The following is a 21,830-nucleotide window of genomic DNA, read 5'->3' on the forward strand; positions in this document are numbered from 1 at the left end:
ATTGGTTTCCCTTTTCTTTGTTGAAGAGGGTCTGTGCAATCCTTCTGCCTAGTCCGCCATCTTGCCCCGCCTCCTCTCTTTTTCACATTTTAATCCCTAATGCCTGGCCCAGTGCCTATTATATAGGTGATGCTCAAAAGCGTGTGTGGATGAATGAATGGCCACTGTAGTTACATGATTTAATGAATTTGGTATCTAATGCATTTAACAATCCTACTTGTAACAGTCAAAAGCTGGAAACAACCAAAATGTTTCTCAATAGGTAAATGGTTAAAGAAACTGTGGTACATCTATACCACGGAATACTATTCAGCTATCAAAAAAGAATGAATTATTAATACATGCAACAACTTGGATGGATCTCAAGGGCACTGTGCTATGTGAAGAAAAGCCAATCTCAAAAAGTCACATACTGTACAATTCCATTTATACAACATTCTCAAAATGACAAAGTTAAAGAACAGAAGAGTGGTTGCCAGGGGTTACGACCATGAGAAAGGGTGGCTAATATGACTATAAGGGGTCTCATAAGAAAGATCTTTGTGGTGCTAGAATAGTTCTGTATCTTGATTGCAGTGGTAGGTATACAGATGTACACCTGATAGATTTGATATCCTGATTTTAATATTGCACTATAATTATAGAAGATGTTGGGGGAAATTGTGTGAAGGTACATATGATCTCTCTGAACTATCCTTGCAACTTCCTGTGAATCCATAACTATTTCAAAATAAAAAGTAAATAAACATCTCTGAGGTTCTTTTTCCTCTACAATTGAGTATGTCTATGCTTCATGATAACCATCCACATTTCTTTTTATTTTTTTAAAATTGTTATTGTGATTTGGGTGAAATTTTACAGAGCAGATTAGTTTTCCATTCAACAGCTCATATGCATCTTATTTCCTGACATTGATTACAATTCCCAAAATGTAACAGCTCTCTCTTCCCACCTCCTCCCTGTGGTTACTTTTCTGTGCCGCCTTTTTTCCTATGCATTCTTGCTTCCCTAGCTTTCTCCCCATGCAAATGCTGCCCTTCTGATCTCCCATGGTTGATTAGTGATTTACAATTTTAAAAATGCTTCCACACAGATCAACTTATGTCATTTCAAAATTTCTACATCCATGAAGTCACTGCTCTTATGCTCACTTTACCAAGAAACCAAAGCCCAGTGATATGTTGAAGATCACCCAAGCATGTGGCAAAGCTAGGACTCAAACCTGGCTTGATAATAATTTCTACAGATCTCAGTTTTCTCATCTGCAAAATAAAGGGTTTGGGCTAAGAGAGCCTTTAAAGATATATTCAGTTATAACACCATAAGGCACATGGTATTGTTTGAGTTACCATAAGGATCTGGAGAGATAAAGTAGAAACTAACCTGCAATTCATTAACTAGCCCTACAGAGAAAGCCCAGACTGCTACAACAAAGAGGAATTAGCATTATGGAGCTGCTGACATTTGAATAGGGGCTCCTTTCCACAATTTTCATTCTCCTAAGGCTAAGAACTGTTAGGAAGAGAATTACAGTGGGCCCTTTGACCTCCATGCTTCTAGGATGCCCTGCCAATCTGATACACTTCTGCTCTTCTGCTTCTATTCCCCCACTGCCCATCTCCTGGGCTTCATTCCGTCCCAACCCACCAACTCTAATTAATGACACTTTCCATTGCAAGGTGAGCTGTGAAAATGTCTTACCAGATTAGTGAAGATGTATGTGTAATAGGCTGAGACCATGCCTAGTTCAGCTGCCTGCAGAGGGAAGAGAAGGAAGTTAGAGAAGAAAACCAAAACCAACTTGAAGAGAATGAGCAATTAGGACTCTAAATGTCTGCAAATGTGTTGGGCCCACTGCCCCTAGGCATCATACAGAGTAGAAAGTCTTGATTGGTTCTTACACTGCTCTTGATCTTGGAGGATAAGGAACAGAAACACTGGTCTCAATAGCAGGATCTCTCTACCTCCACCCCTCTCCACCCCTCCACTTATTGTAGCTGATGTCCTACTGCACGCACAGCACACTCTCACGGATAGAACCAGATTTTGGGGGGCACCAAAATAACTGTAAGGGAAATTAAGTAAATAATAAAACAAACTATAATACTTTAAAATCTCCACAACTACTTCTTGGAATCTTAAAAACTTGCAAGCCACCATCCAAGGCATGACAATTGGCTCTATTTACCTAGAGCAACAGAGAAAGAAGGAGCATCAGGAATAGGAGGAAGGTGTGGAATGTGTGGTAATTGCCTCCATGAACAATTGTCTTCTTTGCTATGACACCAAAAGAACTGGATGGTGCCCACCTACCATTGTTGAACATTTTCATCAAAGATTCTGTAGAAGAATCTTGATCAAAAGGGGGAAATGTAGAACAGAATTTCAAAGTCTCATGAACTCCATACTTCCTGGAGCCATGAAGGTTGGATGAGCCTCTAAAACTATTGCTCTGAAATAATCCTTAAACCTTAAATAAAAAAATATTCTCTGAAGTCTTCTTAAAACCAAACAATAATTTAGGTTAACTAGTAAAGAATGTCTGCCTTGAGCATTTTTAAGAACTCTTTAAGAACTATTTATACGGGATCAAATTGACAAGAGCAACTTGAAATATTATATAGGAACCTTAGGGGGCAGTGAGTTTATATTAATGGGAGAGGAAGAAGTCAGAAAATGAAGGTGAAAATGGCTGCACAATTTGAAGAATGTAATCAATGTCACCAAATGCTACATATGAAAACTGTTGAATTGGTGTATGTTTTGCTGCATACACATATAACTTAAAAACAAATCTCTACAACTATTAACCACAATGGCTAACACTTATTCACTGTTTACTAATGTACACTATTAAGGCATTTTATGTAGGTTAACTATATGAAGTTAGCCCTATTATTTCCCCCCATTTTATATCTGAGGAAACTGACACACAAAAGGGCTAAGTGACTTCTATAAGACTGCATGTCTCATAAATGGTAAAGATGAAATCAGGCAGTCTGAGTTCAGTACATTTGACCAAGCCATACTGCCCCTTGACAGCCATGATATTGATGGAACTACTAACACAATTCTCGGACCTGTGACACAGATAACAGAGTCTGTAGGTTGCAGGCAATTCCCAAATTAACTCCACCCCTTTCTTGGTCACTCATGAAAGGCTGTCAGAATGCAAGGACAACTCATTAGAGCATTCTTGGAACTGTAACAATGTAGGAAACAAGTGAACCATTTGCAAACTTTGGTCCTTTATTAGTAGTAAGTCATAAGTTGCTTGTGACATACTTCACACTTGATCAGAGCACACTAGTGTGCCATCATTCCACAGTTGAGAATTGCTACTTCAGAACAGTCTCCTTTTTCTCTGATCTTTGTACCCATCATAAATACCCCTAACCAACCTTCCCTGTCAGTGTGCCCTGCTTTGAGTGTGACAGGTGCTATAGAAACCGACAAGGAGACCAGGTGAATAATGAGCCCAGCTCTCCCCAGAGCCCTCATCCCTCCTGACAGTCTGTTAGATTTTCATAATGTATCCTGCAGCTGCAGGCCACTGGGAAACCATTTTTGTCATGACTATTGAGGCGGATGGGGGAGAAACAAGATCAGAGACAATTACATTTTCCTCTTACAGAACGTTTATCTCCCAAGGAACTCAAATAATTTTGTAAGCATTCTTATAGGAACCCTCACAGGCTTCTAGCAGGACATGCTGAGGGTAAATACACTGCCATCATTCAAATAGGAAACTAAAGTGCAGAAGGGCTTAGTGAATGGGCCAAGATCACGCTGGAGCTCACAATGGAGTGCAAGGCCTCCTATCTGAGGCCTTCTCTTTCTCCATGCAAACCTACATTTCCTCCTGCACTTCCAAGAGGATGATAGGGCAGGGAGATCCTCTCTACACACACCACAGACACTCACATTGTCCATATGATAGTGCTGTTGCTTCTCACTCCTGCTAATGTAGGCTCCCCTTCTAGGAGACTGACTCCCTAGGACAATGTGAGCCCACTGGTTACAGGATTGGGCTGGGGTGGGGTGTAGGGCTGGGAGAGGGCACAGTCAAACAGTTAAAAGCCATTTTGTGAAATCTGCTGTCCTAAAGATAAAAGACAAGAGATCCTTGGTTTTTAAGACCTGAATTCTGGGTAAACATGGAGTTCGTTGCTGGAACAGCCGCTCAATAGAGTAGCGGATTACTCTGCAAATCCTCCTGAAATCAAGAGACAGCAAAGTGCTGCCAAGTTCCGCGGGCCAGGCTCACAAGTGCACAGCCTGAGTCTCCTAGAATCTCTGTGTACTCTCTACTCACATTGCCTTCCCACACCGAACCTATCCTCCCAGGACCCTAAAAATCCCTGCTGGAACTCCCTTGCCAGGAGGAGGATGGGGCACCAGAGAAGCATGAAGGTTGAGTCCAGTCCTGATGGAGAGCCTGAAAGTCTGGGAAATCAAATTGGAAAAAAGACAGAAGGAGTCTCTGTAAGCCTCACTGTCCACTTGGCCAACTTGGCTCCAAGGTCACAGGGGCTGAGGCCAGTAGGTGATTTCAGAAAGAGGTGGCCACCCAGAAGAATCATTTTTGAATAATGATCATTAGAAGCTGTGTTTCCTTCAAAAGCACAGCCACAAAAAGCATTTTTAATGAAAATGCCCAGTATTCGCAAGGGTGCTATAAGACAGGCATACCTATGCGTTGCTGGTGGGAATGTAAACCATTACAGCTTTTCTAGAAGGCAACTGGGAAAATCAGTTTTAAAAAAAAGATTTAAAAATCCTTTAAAGCATGCACACCTTTAACTCAGTAATTCTTTCTAGAAACTTATGTAAGAAAATATTCATGAATGTGCATGAAGATTTATGTACAAAAGCATGCCTTGCAGCATCATTTATTATAGCAAAAGATTGGAAACAACCAACATCTCCAACAATAAAGGGATGGCTAAATAAATTATGGTACATCCATACGATGGGAAATGATGTGGCCATTAAAATGGTGTTTGTAGAAAAATATTTAATGACATGGGAAAAATGCATGGCATATAATTAGGTGAAAAAGAGCATGTAAAGTGTGATAATAATTTTGGAAAAGGAAAAATGTGTCTATAAAGATAGAAAGAACATCAAAATTTAACAGTGATAGGTTACCTCTGAGTGGTGGGCTTATGAATGATTTTTATCCATAGTGCCTAAGGCATTTTGACTGCTAACCAGAAGCTGGTGGTTCAAACCCACCAGCCACTCCTCAGAAGGAAGATTGGGTAATCTACTTCCATAGAGATACTGCCTCAGAAACCCAAGGAGTCACTATGAGTCGAATAGACTCAATGGCAGTGAGTTTGGGTTTTTTTTTGTTTGGCTTGTACTTTTTCATATTTTCCAAAATTTCAACAATGAACTTGTAGTCATCTTGGTAAAAATAATAATAAATAACCTCCTATGTTGGGAGTCACAGAAATATTCCACCTGGGGCTTTTTAGTCTCCAGCTACTGCAGGGGGAATGGTGCAGTCTGACCTGTCCTCCACAAGGGGGCTAGAAGCACATCTATCTGCTAAACTGAGGCTCTTACTTCCTACTCCCCACATTCCCAGAGGAGGACTCCTCAACCTGTATCTTCGTACCCCTGAAACTTCGATGAGCTTTTCCATTCTGGATGCCTTCACTGATCGTAGTTCCAGACATGAAAGAGGAAAGAAAAAAGCTAGACAGAAAGGGTGTGTGTGTGTGTGTGTGTGTGTGTGTGTGTGTGGTAGAGAGAGATGGGTAGACACACACAGACAAACGTGGCTTTGGAGCTGTGGAAAATTACTATAGCAACGGGCTCAAGGGCCAGTCCTCAGTACTGAGAGAACTCATTCAAATCTCTTATTAACTCTGAGACAAAAAGTAGCTGGGGAGGGGCTCAAAAGGGAGAGGAAGACACAATCATCCGAGTGTCTGCCTAGCTCCTCACAGCTTGGCAGAGGTTAACGAGGAGCCTCGCTTCCCCAGTGGAAGATGGCAGGCTGTGTTTAAATGTGCAATTAAAATGGCATTAGAAGAAGTCAATGTGCCTGGAGAAGCCACAGAGGAGCTGGGAAACAGGGTCTGTCTATCTGAGGGTGCACACCTAGCCCAGCCACCAGCCTAGGTGGCTCAAAGGCTGCCCCAAGGTTTCCAGCTGTTTGTTGAGGCAGGGCCCCAGGCACCTGACTTCTCTCTCACTCTGTCTAGCTGCCATGTTTGTGTATCCTGACTCAGGGCTGGCATTCTGCCCTTCCATCTTCGGAGGAGCAAGGGTAAGAGAAACTGCCCAAGAGATCAAGTTCAGGCTCAGGTCTACTACTTACAGGACTGGGCCTTGGATACATTTTTAATTTCATAGTCTCAGTTTCTTCATCTGTAAAGTCAAGATATTATACATACCTCCCACAGTCATTGAGAGGATTCCACTGAAAAATTACATGGAAGCACTTTGTAAACCATTGTACACAGTATAAGGATCATATTCAGGGCTAATAATAAACAATTTACACTGCTGCGATTGTCCTGATATTTATATTAAAATACAAAAATACTTCTAGACCACTCGGCAAATAGTTTCTGCATGAGCCCCCACGTGCCCCATTCCACCACCCTAGCCCTTCCTAAAGTACTCAGGGACCTCTCCACAGGATCCTGTCAAGGTCAAGGTTTGGCCAGTAACTAAGCTGGCTGGTGCCCTACTGTACAGGTGTTGAATATTTTTAAGATCCTCACCAGGATCCTGCTTTTCTCCTTCGAGTTTTCAGGAACCATACACTGAACTTAAAGCACAGGGAGAAGTTTGACAAAGAGCTCAGATCTAGGCCATGCACAGGGAACCCTTAGGCTCAGAGTGACTCAAGAAGGAAGGGAGCATGGGGAGAAGAGGGTGCTATCTGGTTCCCATGAGCCCCGCCCTGCCCGGCTCCCACCTTGAGGAGGATGATGTGGGACATGGAAGCGTTGGCGTGGATGATGATGGTGGCTGTCTTGTCATCCCGGATCTCCTTGAGGAGTGGGGTGGGGTCCCGGGTGTCATCCAGCATCCGGACTGAGAGTGTGTCCTTGGAGATAAGGAATTGCCGGAGCAGCTTCTCTAGGTTTAAAAGGCCTGGAGGGGGAGAGAGGACAATGCCCCTGAGGATCCGGAGGTGCTGCCTCAGGAGATGCTGGGGCAAAAACAGCATGAGCAAAGGCTGTAGGCAAGGGTCATAGGTCTGGCCCCATTTCCAATGCTAAGTCACTGCACTGCAACCTAAGCAAGACTCTCAACCTTTGCCTGGCTTCATGATCCCATCCAAAATAGAATGCTTCTCAGCTCCCATGGCCTCTCCAACTCACTCCTGGAATGCTCTTAAATTTGAGAAGGAAGCTTCCTTAGGTTGTGTAAGAGACACTCTGAGGAGACAGTATCCCCCCAGTGGCCCACACCTGGGGTTTCAGAGACCATCAGGCCTGGGTTTCTTTCCCCAATTTGGCCACTTACTCCCTGTATGACTTTTGCCCTGTGCTCGGCCTCAGTTTTTCCCTCCGCGAAATGAGAATTGTCACAGCAGCCAGCTTGTTGGACTGCTGTGAGGATTGAATGAGGGAGCATGACAAGCGCTTATCCCTGGGCCTCACACATAGTAAACTCTTGTTAGTGTGACAACAAGCTCCATAAAAGTTGTCATTTTCATTTTGGAGGTTGGGGAGCAGCTCCCTCAAGATCACAAGGCCCAGAAAGCAGGTCTCACAAAAACCCTTTGAATTCCTCAAAGCACAGTGACTGCATTAAGACAAGGTATTATTATGATTATAAAAGCAAAGGCTTTGAACTACACTGAAGTAGGCAATAATCTGGGGCCCAGAAGAAAATGGAAAAATGTGATTGTGAGCTAAGGGTGCTCCCTTTCTCTCTCCCCCACAGCTATTTGCTGCCTAGGGGGTGATGGTAGAAGCAGGAGCTCCAAAATTATGTCATTGAGACAAAAGGGTCTTGATTCCACTTTTTCTGTAAAAAGGTGGGACATAATGGTGTATGTGTGTGTGTGTGTGTGTGCATATGTGTGAGTGTGGGAGACAGTGTTGTGTCACCACATCCTGAGACTTCCCAGAGAGCTAGAAGGGCAGGGCACGGAGGGGAGGCTCCCTGAGAGGACTTGTTATGTTATAAGAAGGCTGCAGGAGCTGCCCAGCTGTGTAAGCCACAACATCGGCTGACCTTTCCTCTTTCTGTGTGGGCCCCTCAGAGACCTGTAAAGATTTATAACTATCTGGGAGGCAGCTCTGGGCCCCTCACAACTTCTCCTCATCAGCCTCCAAAAGAATGTCAATGCCTGGGCACCTCTTGCCAGCCTGAAGCAGCTCTGGACCCAAGCTCAAGGCCAGCCTTGCAAATATGTGTGTGAGTGTATGTCTGAGTGTGCATGACTGTACAAGTATGTGAGACTCTGTGTGTGTGTGTGTGTGTGTGTGTTGGGGGAGAGGTCTCCTGGGAAAGCAGTGGTCTCAATTCCAATGGAAAGAGACCTACAGGTGTTTGCTCCCAAAAGCAACAACAGTAACATTTATTGAACTCTTGTGTTCCAATAGAGTATAAAATTTTTACCTGGCTTATCTCATTAAATCTTCACAACAGTCCTGTAAAGTATTATAATCCCATAGGACAGAGGGGAACATGAGGCTCAGAGAGGATGAGTAACTCATTCAGACACCAGTGTCTACACACTGTGGGGTGGGGGAAGCATTGGTTTTCTAACCCATCAAAGGTCCCGGTACTGCTGGTTTATGTACTGGCTAAGAGGATATGAGGAGCTCTGGTAGCCTAAGGCACTTGACTGCTAACCAGAAGGCTGGTGGTTCAAACCCACCAGCCACTCCTCAGAAGGAAAATTGGGCAATCTACTTCCATAGAGATACTACCTCAGAAACACAAGGAGGGGTCGCTATGAGTTGGATCTGACCCAACGGCAGTGAGTTTGGTTTTTACTTTAAGAGGATATCTGAAATCAAAATCTGAAATCTCTTAAACACAACCCTCAAAGACTCCTCCCTGCAAAGATGACTCACTCTCATGACCCTTGAGAATCAGAAGGTCTCACATATTCAGATGGAGTGTGGAAAAGCATCTCATCCACCTCCCTCCTTTTGTAGAAATGTGACATGACTTTCCCAGTCACATGGACAGAGTGACACAGCTAGGACCAAAATGTCAATTCTCTGATTCCCATCTAACGTTCTTCCCTTGAGACCAGGCTGGCACTTAGGGCAAAACATACCTGGAGGTAATAGGAACATCCCTTGGGGGAGCCCAGGGACATGTGTCTGGGGACTCAAGGGGGAGGAAAGCCTACTACACTTTGTGTGTGTTTTATAAATAGAAGGAGAGGAAGACAGGGCTGGAGCCTGAGGACTGGTATGATGGAGACAGGAACTCTGGGAAAGTACTGCTCACCCTTACCTCTTGTCACCATATCCTGAGGCTTCCCAAAGAGCCAGAAGGGCAGGGCATGGAGGCAAGAGGCCGTGAGAGGACCTGTTATTTTATAAAGACGCTGTAGGAGCTGCCCAGCTGTGTAAGCCACAACACTGGTTGACCTTCTTCTTTCTGTGTGGGGCCCCTCACAGACTTGTAAAGATCTATAGCTAGCTAGGAGCTCTGGGCCCCTCACAGCTCCTCCTCATCAGCCTGGCCACCTCTTGCCAGACTGAACCAGCTCTGGATCCAAGCTCAAGGCCAGCCTTAAAAAGTCATCTAACCTCTTTGAGGCTCCCTTCATCAACAAAAATTGAAAAAAAAAAAAAAACCTCACTGCCGTCAAGTTGTTTTTTTGACTCACAGCGACCTTTCCTTGGGTTTCTGAGGCAGTATCTCTATAGAAGTAGATTGTCCAATCTTCCTTCTGAGAAGTGGCTGGTGGGTTTGAACCACCAGGCTTCTGGTTACCAGTCAAATGCCTTAGGCACTATGCTACCAGAGCTCCTTCTTCATTGATAAGATGGGTATAAAAAGGTGAGAACTCAGCAAGATTTTTCATGGAAGTGTGCTGTGAACTGGAATGTACCATATGCAGGTTCCTTTGCTCGTGTTTATTTATCACCACAAGAGCTCATAGGGAGATTTGGCCTAGTGAGGCAGCTTTCTGCCATGCAGAATAGCATGAGGGAAGTCCAAGTCTGTTCAACCAGCACTCACCTTATATGTCCTAAGTGTGATGCATTGTGCAAACAAGATACTAGGAAAAGAAGAGGAATCAGATATAATTCCTGCCCTCCAGGATCTTGTAGTCTGGAGACTTCCAGCTAAGTCTATAACCAAGTTCAAACCACAACCCTATTGTGTTTAGTAAGGAGCCCTGGTGTCACAATGGTTAAGTGCTTGGCTGCTAACCATAAGGTTTGGGATTTGAACCCACCACTGCTGTGCAGGAGAAAAGATCCAGAGACCTGCTCCTATATAGGTTATAGCCTGGGAAACCCTATGGGGCAACTCAACTGTCTTATAGTGTCATCAAAAGTTGGAACTGACTCAGTGGCATATAACAATAGCATGTTGTTTAGTGGCCTAAATTAACCTGGTTTCTTTTGGAGCCCTCACATTTCCCAATATGTAAAATGGAGAGAATATTCACTACATCTTCCTCAGAGATGCTGTGAAAGACAAAATCCCACCTGGATAAAGGTAAAAACTTCTGACCTAAAAGACACTATAACAAAGAGTAGGGGAGGAGAAAGAATTGCAAACTCCTAGAATCCCAGCCACCTCCTTGGCTCAAGGAAAGCTCTGTCTGGGCAAATTACAGAAAAAGAAACATACTGGGTGGGTGAGGGTGCATTGGAGCTGGAGGTGGTGACTAGGGGAGGAGTGGTGCAGGCAAACCCCACAGATCTGGGAATGGTGGCTCCGAGAATCTTTGGAGCCTGGCTGGGAAAGAGGCCAAATCCCTGGGGCTTCTCCAGACAGGCAATGAAATTCAGTGGGATGAGACAGGGGCGTTTGGGGGATGACAGTAGGATTATATACAGTATGGTGATGCCTGGCAAAGGCAGCCCAGGAACCCTGTATCCCTTTAAATTTATTTGGCAGATATACTGAGCTCTAAGTCCCCCATCCCCCTATCCCTTGATGTGGTCTGCTGTCCTTTAAACAAGGAAGCACCATTGCTCCCCCAGCTCAGCTGACACATTTCCTGTGTGCATGGAGGGACATGGGGAGACAGGGAGGGGTGGAGGCAGCAAATCCTCGAGGAAGTCTGCATCCACAGCCAGAATCACTTACCAGTCTTCCTTTTCCCAACCTTAACAGCACCTGGGTGCACTAAAAAGAGCACAACATCTAGACATGAAGCCCAGCTAGGTCAGTGCAGCTGGCTCCTCCCCCAACCCCTCTGCCCTCAGAAGCCCTCTTATCAATACATTGAGGGATATTAGGAGGATGTCAAGGAAGGAGAACAATGTCACCTAGAAGGTGCCTAACAAATCTGGTCTCCCACTCATCTCCCTCCGCTTTACATTCTAACTGTCCCCACTCCATCTCCTCCCTGAAACCTTGTCTCAGTTCTCCAGCCATCACCCACCTTGCTGTCCAATCCACATATTATAGCTCTTGGTTTCAAACCATATAAATATTTGACAGCATATGTGTGCATGTATGGGACTTCTGGTGGCGCAGTACCTAAGGTATTTGACTGCTAACCAGAAGGCTGGTGGTTCAAACCCACCAGCCGCTCCTCAGAAGGAAGGCTGGGCAATCTACTTCCGTAGAGATACTGCCTAGGAAACCCAAGGACGGGTCGCTAGGAGTCAGATCCAACTCGATCGCAGTGAGTTTGGTTTTTTTTTTCTTTTTGGTTATACATATATAAAAATATATACAACAACAACAACAGAAACGAATCAGTTGCTGAGTTGATTCTGATTCACAGAGATCCCATGTGTGTCAGAGTAAAAGTGTGCTCTGCAGGGTTTTCAATGGACAATTTTTCAGGAAGTAGATCACGTGGACTTTCTTCCAAGGTGATTCTGGATGGAGTTGAAGTGACAACTTTTTGGCTAGCAATTGAGTGCTTAACTACTTGCACCATACATATTCTTGTATAATGTAAATGTATTAATTATTTCACAGTGATGTTGTTGTTAGATGCTGTCAAGTTGGCTCCAACTCATAGTGACCCTGTGTACAACAGAAGGAAATGCTGCCTGGTCCTGCACCAGCCTCACAGTCCTCGGTATACCTGAGCCCATCATTGCAGCCACTGTGTTAATAATCTTGTTGAGAGTCTTCGCTTTTTCGCTGATAGGCATTTATTTTTACTCCTAGAGCTCAATGATTCCACATAAAACTGGTTTGTGGCACAGGGTGCAGTGCCTGCTGGACTGGACTACAGCATCATCTAGGGAAGACAGAGACTCTAAGTTCTAAGGCCAGGGTAGCAGCAGTGCCAGGCCACAGGAAATGAAACCACGTCACTAAGGAGCAGCTGAAGGAAAGGGGCCTTAGCCTGGAAAAAGAAGCCTCAAGGAGCCATCACAGCTGTCTTCTAGAGTGGGAAGGGCTACCATGAAGCAGATTTGCTCTTGGCAACCTCAAAGAATAAACCTAGAAACAATAAGTAGCTAGAAGTTACAGGGAGCCATATTTTGGCTCAACATAAAGAAGACTCTCCTGTTGGAGCTATCAGAAGACACAGTGGGATGCACCATGAAGTAATGAGTTCCTCATTACTGGAGGTAGTCAAGGAAAGACTGAAATCCCTCTTGAGGACTGCTGTGGAGAGAATTAAACCAGTGGATAGAAAGTCATACTGGAAGACTTTTGGTGTTTTCTGGTCCAGTGATTATCTAATTCTATAAATGAGAAAGAGCATACTTTTTTATTCTACACAGTAGAAGGAATCTAAAGAAGAGAAAGTACGGTTCAGTTTTATTAAGAATATTAGTTTTTTTGTTTTTTTTTTTCCATGTAGTTTGGCATTTTCCAATTATCAGAGGCAGTTACCACCAGACAGGTTAAAACGTTACTCTTCTCCTGGGCCCCTTCTCAACCCCACCCTCACACTCCTTTCCTGTGGGACCCTTGGCCCAGCAGCAGCCCTGTCTGCCAAGTCTAAGGCTGAAAGGGACCTCAGAAACCTATTAGTCTCACTCAGGAGGCAGTGGGATGGATCGATAAGGGACTCAGCGGGCCAGCTGTTCTGGGAAGAGGAGGGAGGCTGGCTCTGGAACTGGAAGGCAAGGGGCTGAGAAGGGTGCAAGGAGGACTGAGAGATTGAAAGGCACAGCCAGAGTTGTACAGAGCTTTAAGCCAGGGACACAGTACTTAAGTGATGGGTCTTTAGGGAACCCAGAAGACTCTTGTATCAAAAAAAGAAAGAAAACACCCCATTTCAACTTGCCTCCTTCCTTCTTCACTGGCTGATTCCCTCAGCTTAAGGCTTTGGTTCTGGGAAATGCCAACATTTCCAGGAAGGGCAGCACTTTTAAATCTTGTGGGGACACTTCACAGGATGGCAGAAAGGATTTAATGAGATAATAGGAATTCAAGATTGTGCAAATGCCCTAAACCTATCTCTTAATTCCCCTCCCTCACCAGGCCCACATTCTGTCTCAGGGCACATTCTGACCAGAGAGAGAAGATGAGGGTTCAAGGGTCACCAGGCAGGAAAAGGGGAAAGAACAGGGAGTTTGAGGCTTGAAAGATGTACTTCATCTGTTGCTCAATACTGTCCCATTTCACACCTGCGCTTGGTCCCAGAATAGGCAAGATGATGGCACAGGAGGAGAAAGGGGATTGAGGACCAGGCAAGGCTCTTGCTCAGGAGAGGACCATCTTTCTGTCTGGCTGACTTGGCCATTGAGACTGCCACCTGCAAAGATGGCACCTCTGCTTCAAGTGGCCTCCTCATTTCAAGGTGTCTGTCACCAGCTTGGGCCTCACCTGTGGGGGCCCAGCAGACATCCCTGTCCTCAGAGTAGCCTTTAATGTTTGCTAAGTTCCTCCATATACACAGTTGATTTAACCCACACTACTGCCCTGGGAGGTAGGTATTATTATTATCCCTGTGTAACAGAAAAAATAAGAGGCAGGAAAAGTTCAGTAATTGAGCTGAGATCATAAAGCTAGAGGAACTGGGTCAAAACTCAGTTCTGATTTCAAACTGACTCAAGGTGGCATGAGAAGGTCCCAGTCTCCTGTAAAATAGGTAGGGTAGTCCCTCGAGCCTATCTCTTCCACAGTGTTAGGAGACAAGGTAATAAGAACCATGTGACCTTGAAAATTGAAATTTTACTCTTTCCTTCATGCATATAATGAGAATACTAATAGAACTCACCTTATATGGTTATCATGAGGTTTAAATGAGATAATTTGAAATTTAAAGGAGATAATGCAAAATGCTTAGTGCAATATTTGGCACATATAAAGTGTTCAATAAATAGTTAACTGTGTATCATGATGAACAAAAGACCTCCCACAGTGCCTTCTGGGGGTGGCATGGAGAAGGCCCACTACTGACCCCCACCCCCCCAAAAACACAACCGGTTGCCACCAAGTCAATTGCAACTCATGGCGACCTCATGTCTGCAGAGTAGAACTGCATTTGATAATTTTCAAGGCTGAGACCTTTCAGAAGCATATTACCAGCCTGTCTTCCAAGGCACCTCTGAGCGGGTTTGAACTGCCAAGGTTTTGGTTAGTAGTCAAGAGTTTAACCATTTGCACCACTCAGGGACTCCTACTACTCTCATACAGGGAGCCCTGGTTATTATTCCCTACTCTCTACCTTCCACTGCCACAAACATGACCCACTGCCAGCATCCAGTGTTGCACAGTGAAATAAAAGCATTTAAACATATATTATGCTTTGGGGCCATTTTCCACCTAATTACCGTGAGAGACATCATTACCCTCATTTTTTGCATGAGAAGGAAACTCAGGCTCAGAGAGGTGGAGTGACCTGCTCAACATCACACAGCTCATAAACAGTGGAACAGCTTGGTTTGACTCCAAAGACAGTTCTCCTTTTACTGCACCATCCTGCCTTTCTCTTTTGTAGCACTTCCTCCCCAGGAGCAGGAACTACCTCAAGATCAAAATCTGCTCCTCTCCAACAACCTGAACCAGGTCTAGTGACCAGAGGGATAACAGCAGAGTCAAACCTTACCTCACCTCACTGTGCTCTGGGTCCTGGCCTAGCCTCATTCAAAAGGATCTGAGGAAGGCAGGGAGGAAAAAATGGAAACCTATGTGTGCTCAGGGTTTCCTAGGTGTGGATATTGCATTATGCACTCTGTATATGTCATCCTATCTAATGCTCTCAGCTATTCTGGGAGGCAGGTATCATTATTCCCATTTTATAGACCAGAAAATGGGCTAAAGAGAAGTTGTCACTTTTCTAAGATCACACAGGCAGTAAATAAATGGCAGGAGATGTAGGGATACAGAACATAAAACAAAAAAAAAAAAAAAAAAAAAAAGATACTTAGAAAGAAACACACACACACAAACCAGAAAGATTATCTGAGCCAGGTACAAAGATAACAGGGAAACACAGAGTATGTTATGTTCACAACCACAAGGAATCTAAGGCTCTGGGTGCCTTCAACAGGTAGCTCCATGGCAGGACTGGGTAATCTTATCAAACTGGCCTCTGAGGTTCCAGTTCTCCTTGGAATTCCCCAAACAGCCAATGTCCCCTTGCTCTGTGGGGTGACCAGGATGACCCCATCTGGGTTCTTTGCCACATCTCCTCCCCTAGCCTCATCAGAACTGAAAAAATCCCACTGCCATTTTTTTTTGTTTGTTTGTTTGTTTCTGACTGCCTCACCTTTCTCCCACCAAGCAGCTGATGGGTTTGAACTCCTGACCCTTTGGTTAGCAGCCAAATACTTTAACCACTGTGCCACCTCAGAACTACCTACTGCTATGGAGCCAATTCCGACTCATCGCGACTCTTTTGGACAGAGTAGAACTACCCCATTAGGTTTCCAAGGCTGTAAATCATTATGGAAGCAGACTGCCTCATCTTTCTCCCACAGAGCTGCTGGTGGATTTGAACTGCTGACCTTCTGGCTAGCAGCCAAATGCTATAACCACTATGCCACCAGAGCTCTTGGATACTTACAAATCAGTAATTCTGATCTTTTTTTTTTTTTAACCATTAAAGAAAAATAATTTAACCACAATACATCTCTACTTAATCCAAGACCTGCTTATTAAAAAATCTATTTTGGGGAAGAAGAACAATAAGTGGTGTGATTCCCCATGGAATGATCTCAGTTATGCCTAATTTTGATGACTGGGAAATAGAATTAGATTCTGTTCCTAATTCTACTTGCAATGTCTCTCAGCCCTGCATTAATAAGGAAGGTGGAAGAGTGTCTCCTCCAGAGCTCTGAGCTGTATTTCACTTCAGACCCTCATTTTTCTCATCCTTTGATTAGATTTCTAATCCTCTTTGCCCTCGAACCTCTCCTGCTCTGTCCCATCTTCCTTCCCCTGGCCTGGGTGGTGGGGTCTGCAGTCACGTAACAGCCTAGACAGGTGAGTTTTCCAAGCAGTGGTGGCATTGTGTGGGTGAGGAGACAGGCCTGGGCTGCTGGCTGGCCCTCTCCTGTGCCTGGGCAGGCTCATCCTCTCCAGGACCTTGTCTGTACTCAGCAATCCCACATCTTGGCTCCAGAAAGGAAGGGGACACTGCTTCAGAGATCGCTGCACTTTGAATGACACCGTGCCTGCCAGCACACACACACACAGGCACACACACACACACATCACACCCACAACTCTGAGGCTGTCTCTGCTGACCAGGGGGATGAGAGGCCACCATGGGGAAGGAAGTGCCAGGTTGAGAGTGAAACAGCCTAAGTTAGAGTCTTGGCTTTGCCATGCATCCACTGTGTGACCTTAAACAAGTCCTTTAACAGTTCCTAGACCCCTTTTCTAGGCTTTAGAATGATTGGGAGAGAAGGATAAAGGTGTTAACACATACTTTGCAATCTGTAAGGAACTATTTGAATGTCAAAGAATGTCATGATTGCAAGAAAAAGGACCCTTGGCTGGTAGATAATAGTATCTAGCATAGTGTTCAGCACATAATAGATGCTTAACAATCATGTGAACAACTTATTTTCCACATCCCAGTATGAGTTGAAGAAGAGGAAACAGGGTTCAGCCTACAAGCAAGAGGGACTGTGGCAAGACACAAGAAAGAACTTCCTGTCAGGTTGTGAGACCTTGCACCAGCACTAACGAGGAGGGCAAGATCATCTTTGCCTGGAGATATTTACAGCCTGTCCTCTGCTTCTCAACACTCCCTCTGTTTGCAAAGGATGTTCTAGTTCAGTACTGCTTGAGGGAAGAATCCTTGATTCCATTACACCATTCAATAGTGCAAGGATATCACATAACGATGGCCACACAGTGGAATGCAGCAATTCCCAACTGTGTTCCATAAAATACCAGTGTCCTGTGAACTACTAAATTGGCATCCTTTTTGAATTTCATTGCCAATCTATTTGGAAAATTTGAATACAGGTAGTCCTTGAGACAGGTTTCTATTCTGATGATTCTGTTGTAAGCCTGTTCTGATGTAAGTTGAATATCTTTTTTTTTTTTTACTTTTTATTAGTGTTGCCTTTTATTGTTGTTGTTGTTGTTAGGTGCTGTTTAGTCAGTTCCAACTCCTAGCAACTCTATGTACAACAAAATGAAACACTGTCCAGTCATGTGGTATTCTTACAATCATTGCCATGTTTGAGCCCACTGTTAAAGCCACTGTGCCAACCCATCTTGTTGAGTCTTCCTCTTTTTCAATGACCTTCTACTTAACTTGGCATGATGTCCTTCTCCAGGGACTGCTCCCTCCTAACCACACGTCTAAAATATGTACGATGAAGTGTCACCATCCTCACTTCTAGGGAGTATTCTGGCTGTATTTCTTCTAAGACAGATTTGTTCATTCTTCTGGAAGTCCATGGTATTTCAGTATTCTCTGCCAACACCATAATTCAAATGCACCAATTCTTCATCAGTTTTCCTTATTCATTATCCAGCTTTTGTATACTTATGAGGTCACTGAATATACCATGGCTTGGGTCAGATACACCTTAGTCTTTACATCTTTGTTTTTTTAACACTTTAAAGAGGTCTTTTGCAGCAGATGTGCCCAGTGCAATATGTCCTTTGAGTTCCTAACTGCTGCTTCCATGGGCATTGATTGTGGGTTCAAGTAAAATGAAATCCTTGACAATTTCTGTGGTAGTTAAGGTTATGTGTCAACTTGGCTGGGCCTGGTTTTGAGTGGCTGGATGCTGGATATAGTTACTCCCCATGATGAGACTAGTAATCAACTCCATGGTAGAATCTACTGTAAGCAGCTGAGTAGCTGCCTTAGGGATGTACTCTGCTACCAGTATATAAGAAGACACTTTTTGAGAAAGGTCTTGAGCTTTGGGGCACACTTGAACCCTGCATGTAGCCAAGTCTTCATTCAGCAGCCAGCTATGTTGCTTGCTGATCTTGGGACTGTTTCTGGACTTGAACTAGTAGCCTGCCATGTTGCTTAATAATCTTGGGACCATGCCATTTTACTTGTCCACCTTGGGTTTATCAGCCTCAGCAGCCAGCCCCTGCCTGAGTTAAGAGAGGCCTCCAGCTTTAGTGGGCTGGGAGCAAGAGGCAGAGCTGAAACCCAAGGTTGATGGGCCTTTGCCCAGCCCCTAAAGCTGGCACTTGGACTTCTAGCCTCCTAAACTGTAAGATAATAAATCTCTGTTTGTTAAGGCCATCCATTTGTGGTATTTTCTGTTAAAGCAGCACTAGATAATCAAAGCAACTTCAATATTTTCTTCATTTTTCATGATGTTGTTTACTGGTCCAGCTGTGAGGATTTTTGTTTTCTTTATGTTGAGGTATAATCCATACCAAAGGCTGTGGTCTTGGATCTTCATCAGTAAGTGCTTCAAGTCCTCTTCAAGGGAAGTTGTGTCATCTACATATTGCAGATTGTTAATGAGTCTTCATCTAATCCTGATACCAGGTTCTTCTTCTTATTATTTTTTTGACAAACTTGATTGTTTTATTTTTTTTTAGCCTCAGCTAAAACTTGCATATGAGCAATTGATAGTCTGTTCCTCAGTTGGCCCCTGGCCTTGTTCTGACTGATGATACTGAGCTTCTCAATTGTCTCCTTCCACAGATGTAGTTGATGTAATTCCTGTGCTTGCCATCTGGCGAGGTTCATGTGTATAGTCACCATTTACATTATTGAAAAATTATTTCCAATGCATTGGTCATTGGTCTTACAAACTTCTGTCATTTAATCTCTAGTGTCATTTCTATTACCAAGGCCATATTTTCCAACTACCAATCCTTCTGTTTACTTTTTCCAACTTTCACATTCTAATCACCAGTAATTATCAATGCATCTTAATTACATGTCTAATCAATTTTAGTCTGTAGAAGTTGGGGAAATTTTTCAATTTCTTAATCTTTGGCATTAGTAGTTGGTGTGTAAATTTGACTAATAGTAGTATTAACTGATCTTCCTTAAGCATTGGATATTATCCTATCACTGATAGCATTGACCTTCAGGACAGACCTTGAAGTGTTCTTTTTGACAATGAAAGTGATGCTATTCCTCTTCAATTTGTCATTCTGGCATAATAGACCATACAATTATCTAATTCAAAATGGCTAATATCAATCCATTTCAGCTCACTAATGCCTAGGATATCTATCTTTAACATTCAATCCTTTTATTATCAGTATCTTTATAGATCCAATTGTTATATGTCTTTGGGGCTTGGTAACATTATATTTAAACTTACAGATATATTTTAACATTGTATATAGTACATAGACTGTGGATAAGATGTACCAAAAAAAAACCCAGACAGTCATAAGTGTGGTTTTTCATGAATACATCATAAGTTGGGGACTACCTGTAGTTGCTTTGCCCATAGGATATCTCAGAATGCCTATGTTAATGTGTGCTGGGACTCTCCATGGTGGAAATGGAATGAAGTATTATCCAAACACTTTTATTTTTTTTACCACAGACCTCTGTCCACAAAACACTTTTCATCTCAGGCAGCACTGCCTTATAGAACCTTCTGTGATGAAGGAAATGTTCTATATCTTTGCTGTTCAGTATAGGAGCTACTACCCACAAGTGGCTACCGAGCACTTGATATGTGACTAGTGCAAGTGAGGCACTGAATTTTTTATTTTAACTAATTAAAATTTAAATTTAAATAGACACATGTGGCATAGGCTACTGAATTGGTCAGCACAGCTCAAGAGGAGCCCAGCTGGAGAAATGCTAGTATAATGGTGAAGGTGTATTAGATCATGATTCAGGAAACCTTGGTTCAAATCCCAGCTCTACCACTTACTGATTATGGGACTTGAAGCAAGTCAAGTTACTTTCTGAGCCTTAGTTTTCTCTTCTGTAACTGAGGGGGTTAGACTCTTTGTTCACCAAGCTCTTGTCAACCCCCTCCATGGAACTCCTGCCTGAGAACTCTAGAACACCCTGATTTCCTATGAGTTCACATCATTATTTTCCTGTTTTAATTACTTAATGTACACAGGCACTGCTTAGTTTTCCAACAAGCCTGCTAGATCCTTGAGAACAGAGACTGTATATTGTTTTTCTCTTCTGTCTCACATAAAGCCTAGCACAGTGCCTGGCTCAATAAATGCCAGTGGACTGACGGAGTAAAGAATTGGTATGCTCTTGTATGTGCCCAACTTGCTAGTTCCTACCAAGATGTGTCTGTTGAAAATGGTGTAGAATCAGTCCACTTTCTTACTCTTGTGAGTGTCTAGCTTCTCTGGTCACATTCTAGTTGTTCAACTCCTAATGTCCCTTTTAATGTACCCCAAGCAAGTTGCTTCCCGAAGAATAGACCCATGATTAGAATTACTTTTCCTCTAAGTACATTTCTCTGTGGAGAGACCTCCAAGGACTCTTCATTGACACACGACAATGGCTACATTCCCTCTCCACCTCTCAAGGATCTCCACTCCCTTCCCTGAGACTCTCTTTCCATCGTTAGCTAATATAGACTCTATGCTCCTACTTCCTTCTCTCAGGCACACCATCTATATTCCCACTCTCCACCCTTTCTCCTCATCCAGTGTGCTGTATCTCTCTTCTATGTTTGTCTGAATTTTTGTAATCATTCAAGATCTATTTCCAGTCCTGCCTTGACCCCAAAGCCTTGTCATACTGCACATTTCACACTTAGCATAAACTTCTCTGCGCTTTTTCATGTGCTTTCTTGATGGCCTCTACTGCTATCTACCTGAAGGGCAGGGGCCATAGCTTCTCTGTGTCCACTAGAGAGTTCTAGAAGTAGCTCTGAACTTACAGTGAGAATACCTGTATTTCACTTCAAGCTCTGCTATTTAAGTTGTGTGACCTTGAGCAAGTCATTTTTTGTCTGCGTCTCAATTTCCTCAACTATAAAATGAGGAATTGTTGGGTTATACTGGGTTGTTGTAAGAATTAAAGAAAGCATTTAAAAGCAAATATAGTTTGGATCAGTTATTTTGTTTCTCGGGGCACACAGTAATTACTCAATAAATATACAAGCTGAGCAAATTAATGTGGAGGCAGTTAGGTACAAAGGACTAGTAAAGTAGGTGGTTCTGACACTTGACAGTTAGGTGGCTTTTGTTTTCTTGTGCTACAGGGTAGAGGAAGGACTTAAGAATGCAGAGCAGTTGCTAGGATTCCAAGATGGCGGACTAGGCAGAAGGATTGCACAGACCCTCTTCAACAAAGAAAAGGGAAACCAATTAACACAGACACAGAAGATAATCTTGGACCCCTG

The 21,830-nt window shown here is 43.6% G+C and overlaps 1 protein-coding gene across 1 annotated transcript in view; it reads right to left on the bottom strand.

Annotated features, from left to right (window-relative positions):
* GRIK4 (glutamate ionotropic receptor kainate type subunit 4) overlaps positions 1-21,830 on the bottom strand; it is a 236,032-nt gene that overhangs the window by 180,694 nt on the left and 33,508 nt on the right. Inside the window, exons 4-5 of the mRNA XM_007955908.2 lie at positions 6,941-7,119; positions 1,702-1,755 (exon numbers count right to left, since the gene is read on the bottom strand). Of these exons, the coding sequence (XP_007954099.2) occupies positions 1,702-1,755; positions 6,941-7,119 (233 nt within the window). The remainder of the gene's footprint in view (positions 1-1,701; positions 1,756-6,940; positions 7,120-21,830) is intronic.

This window comes from Orycteropus afer, unplaced genomic scaffold (genome assembly GCF_000298275.1).
Source record: "Orycteropus afer afer isolate SDZICR_OR568_19922 unplaced genomic scaffold, OryAfe1.0 scaffold00545, whole genome shotgun sequence".
NCBI classification, from domain to species: Eukaryota; Metazoa; Chordata; class Mammalia; order Tubulidentata; family Orycteropodidae; genus Orycteropus; species Orycteropus afer.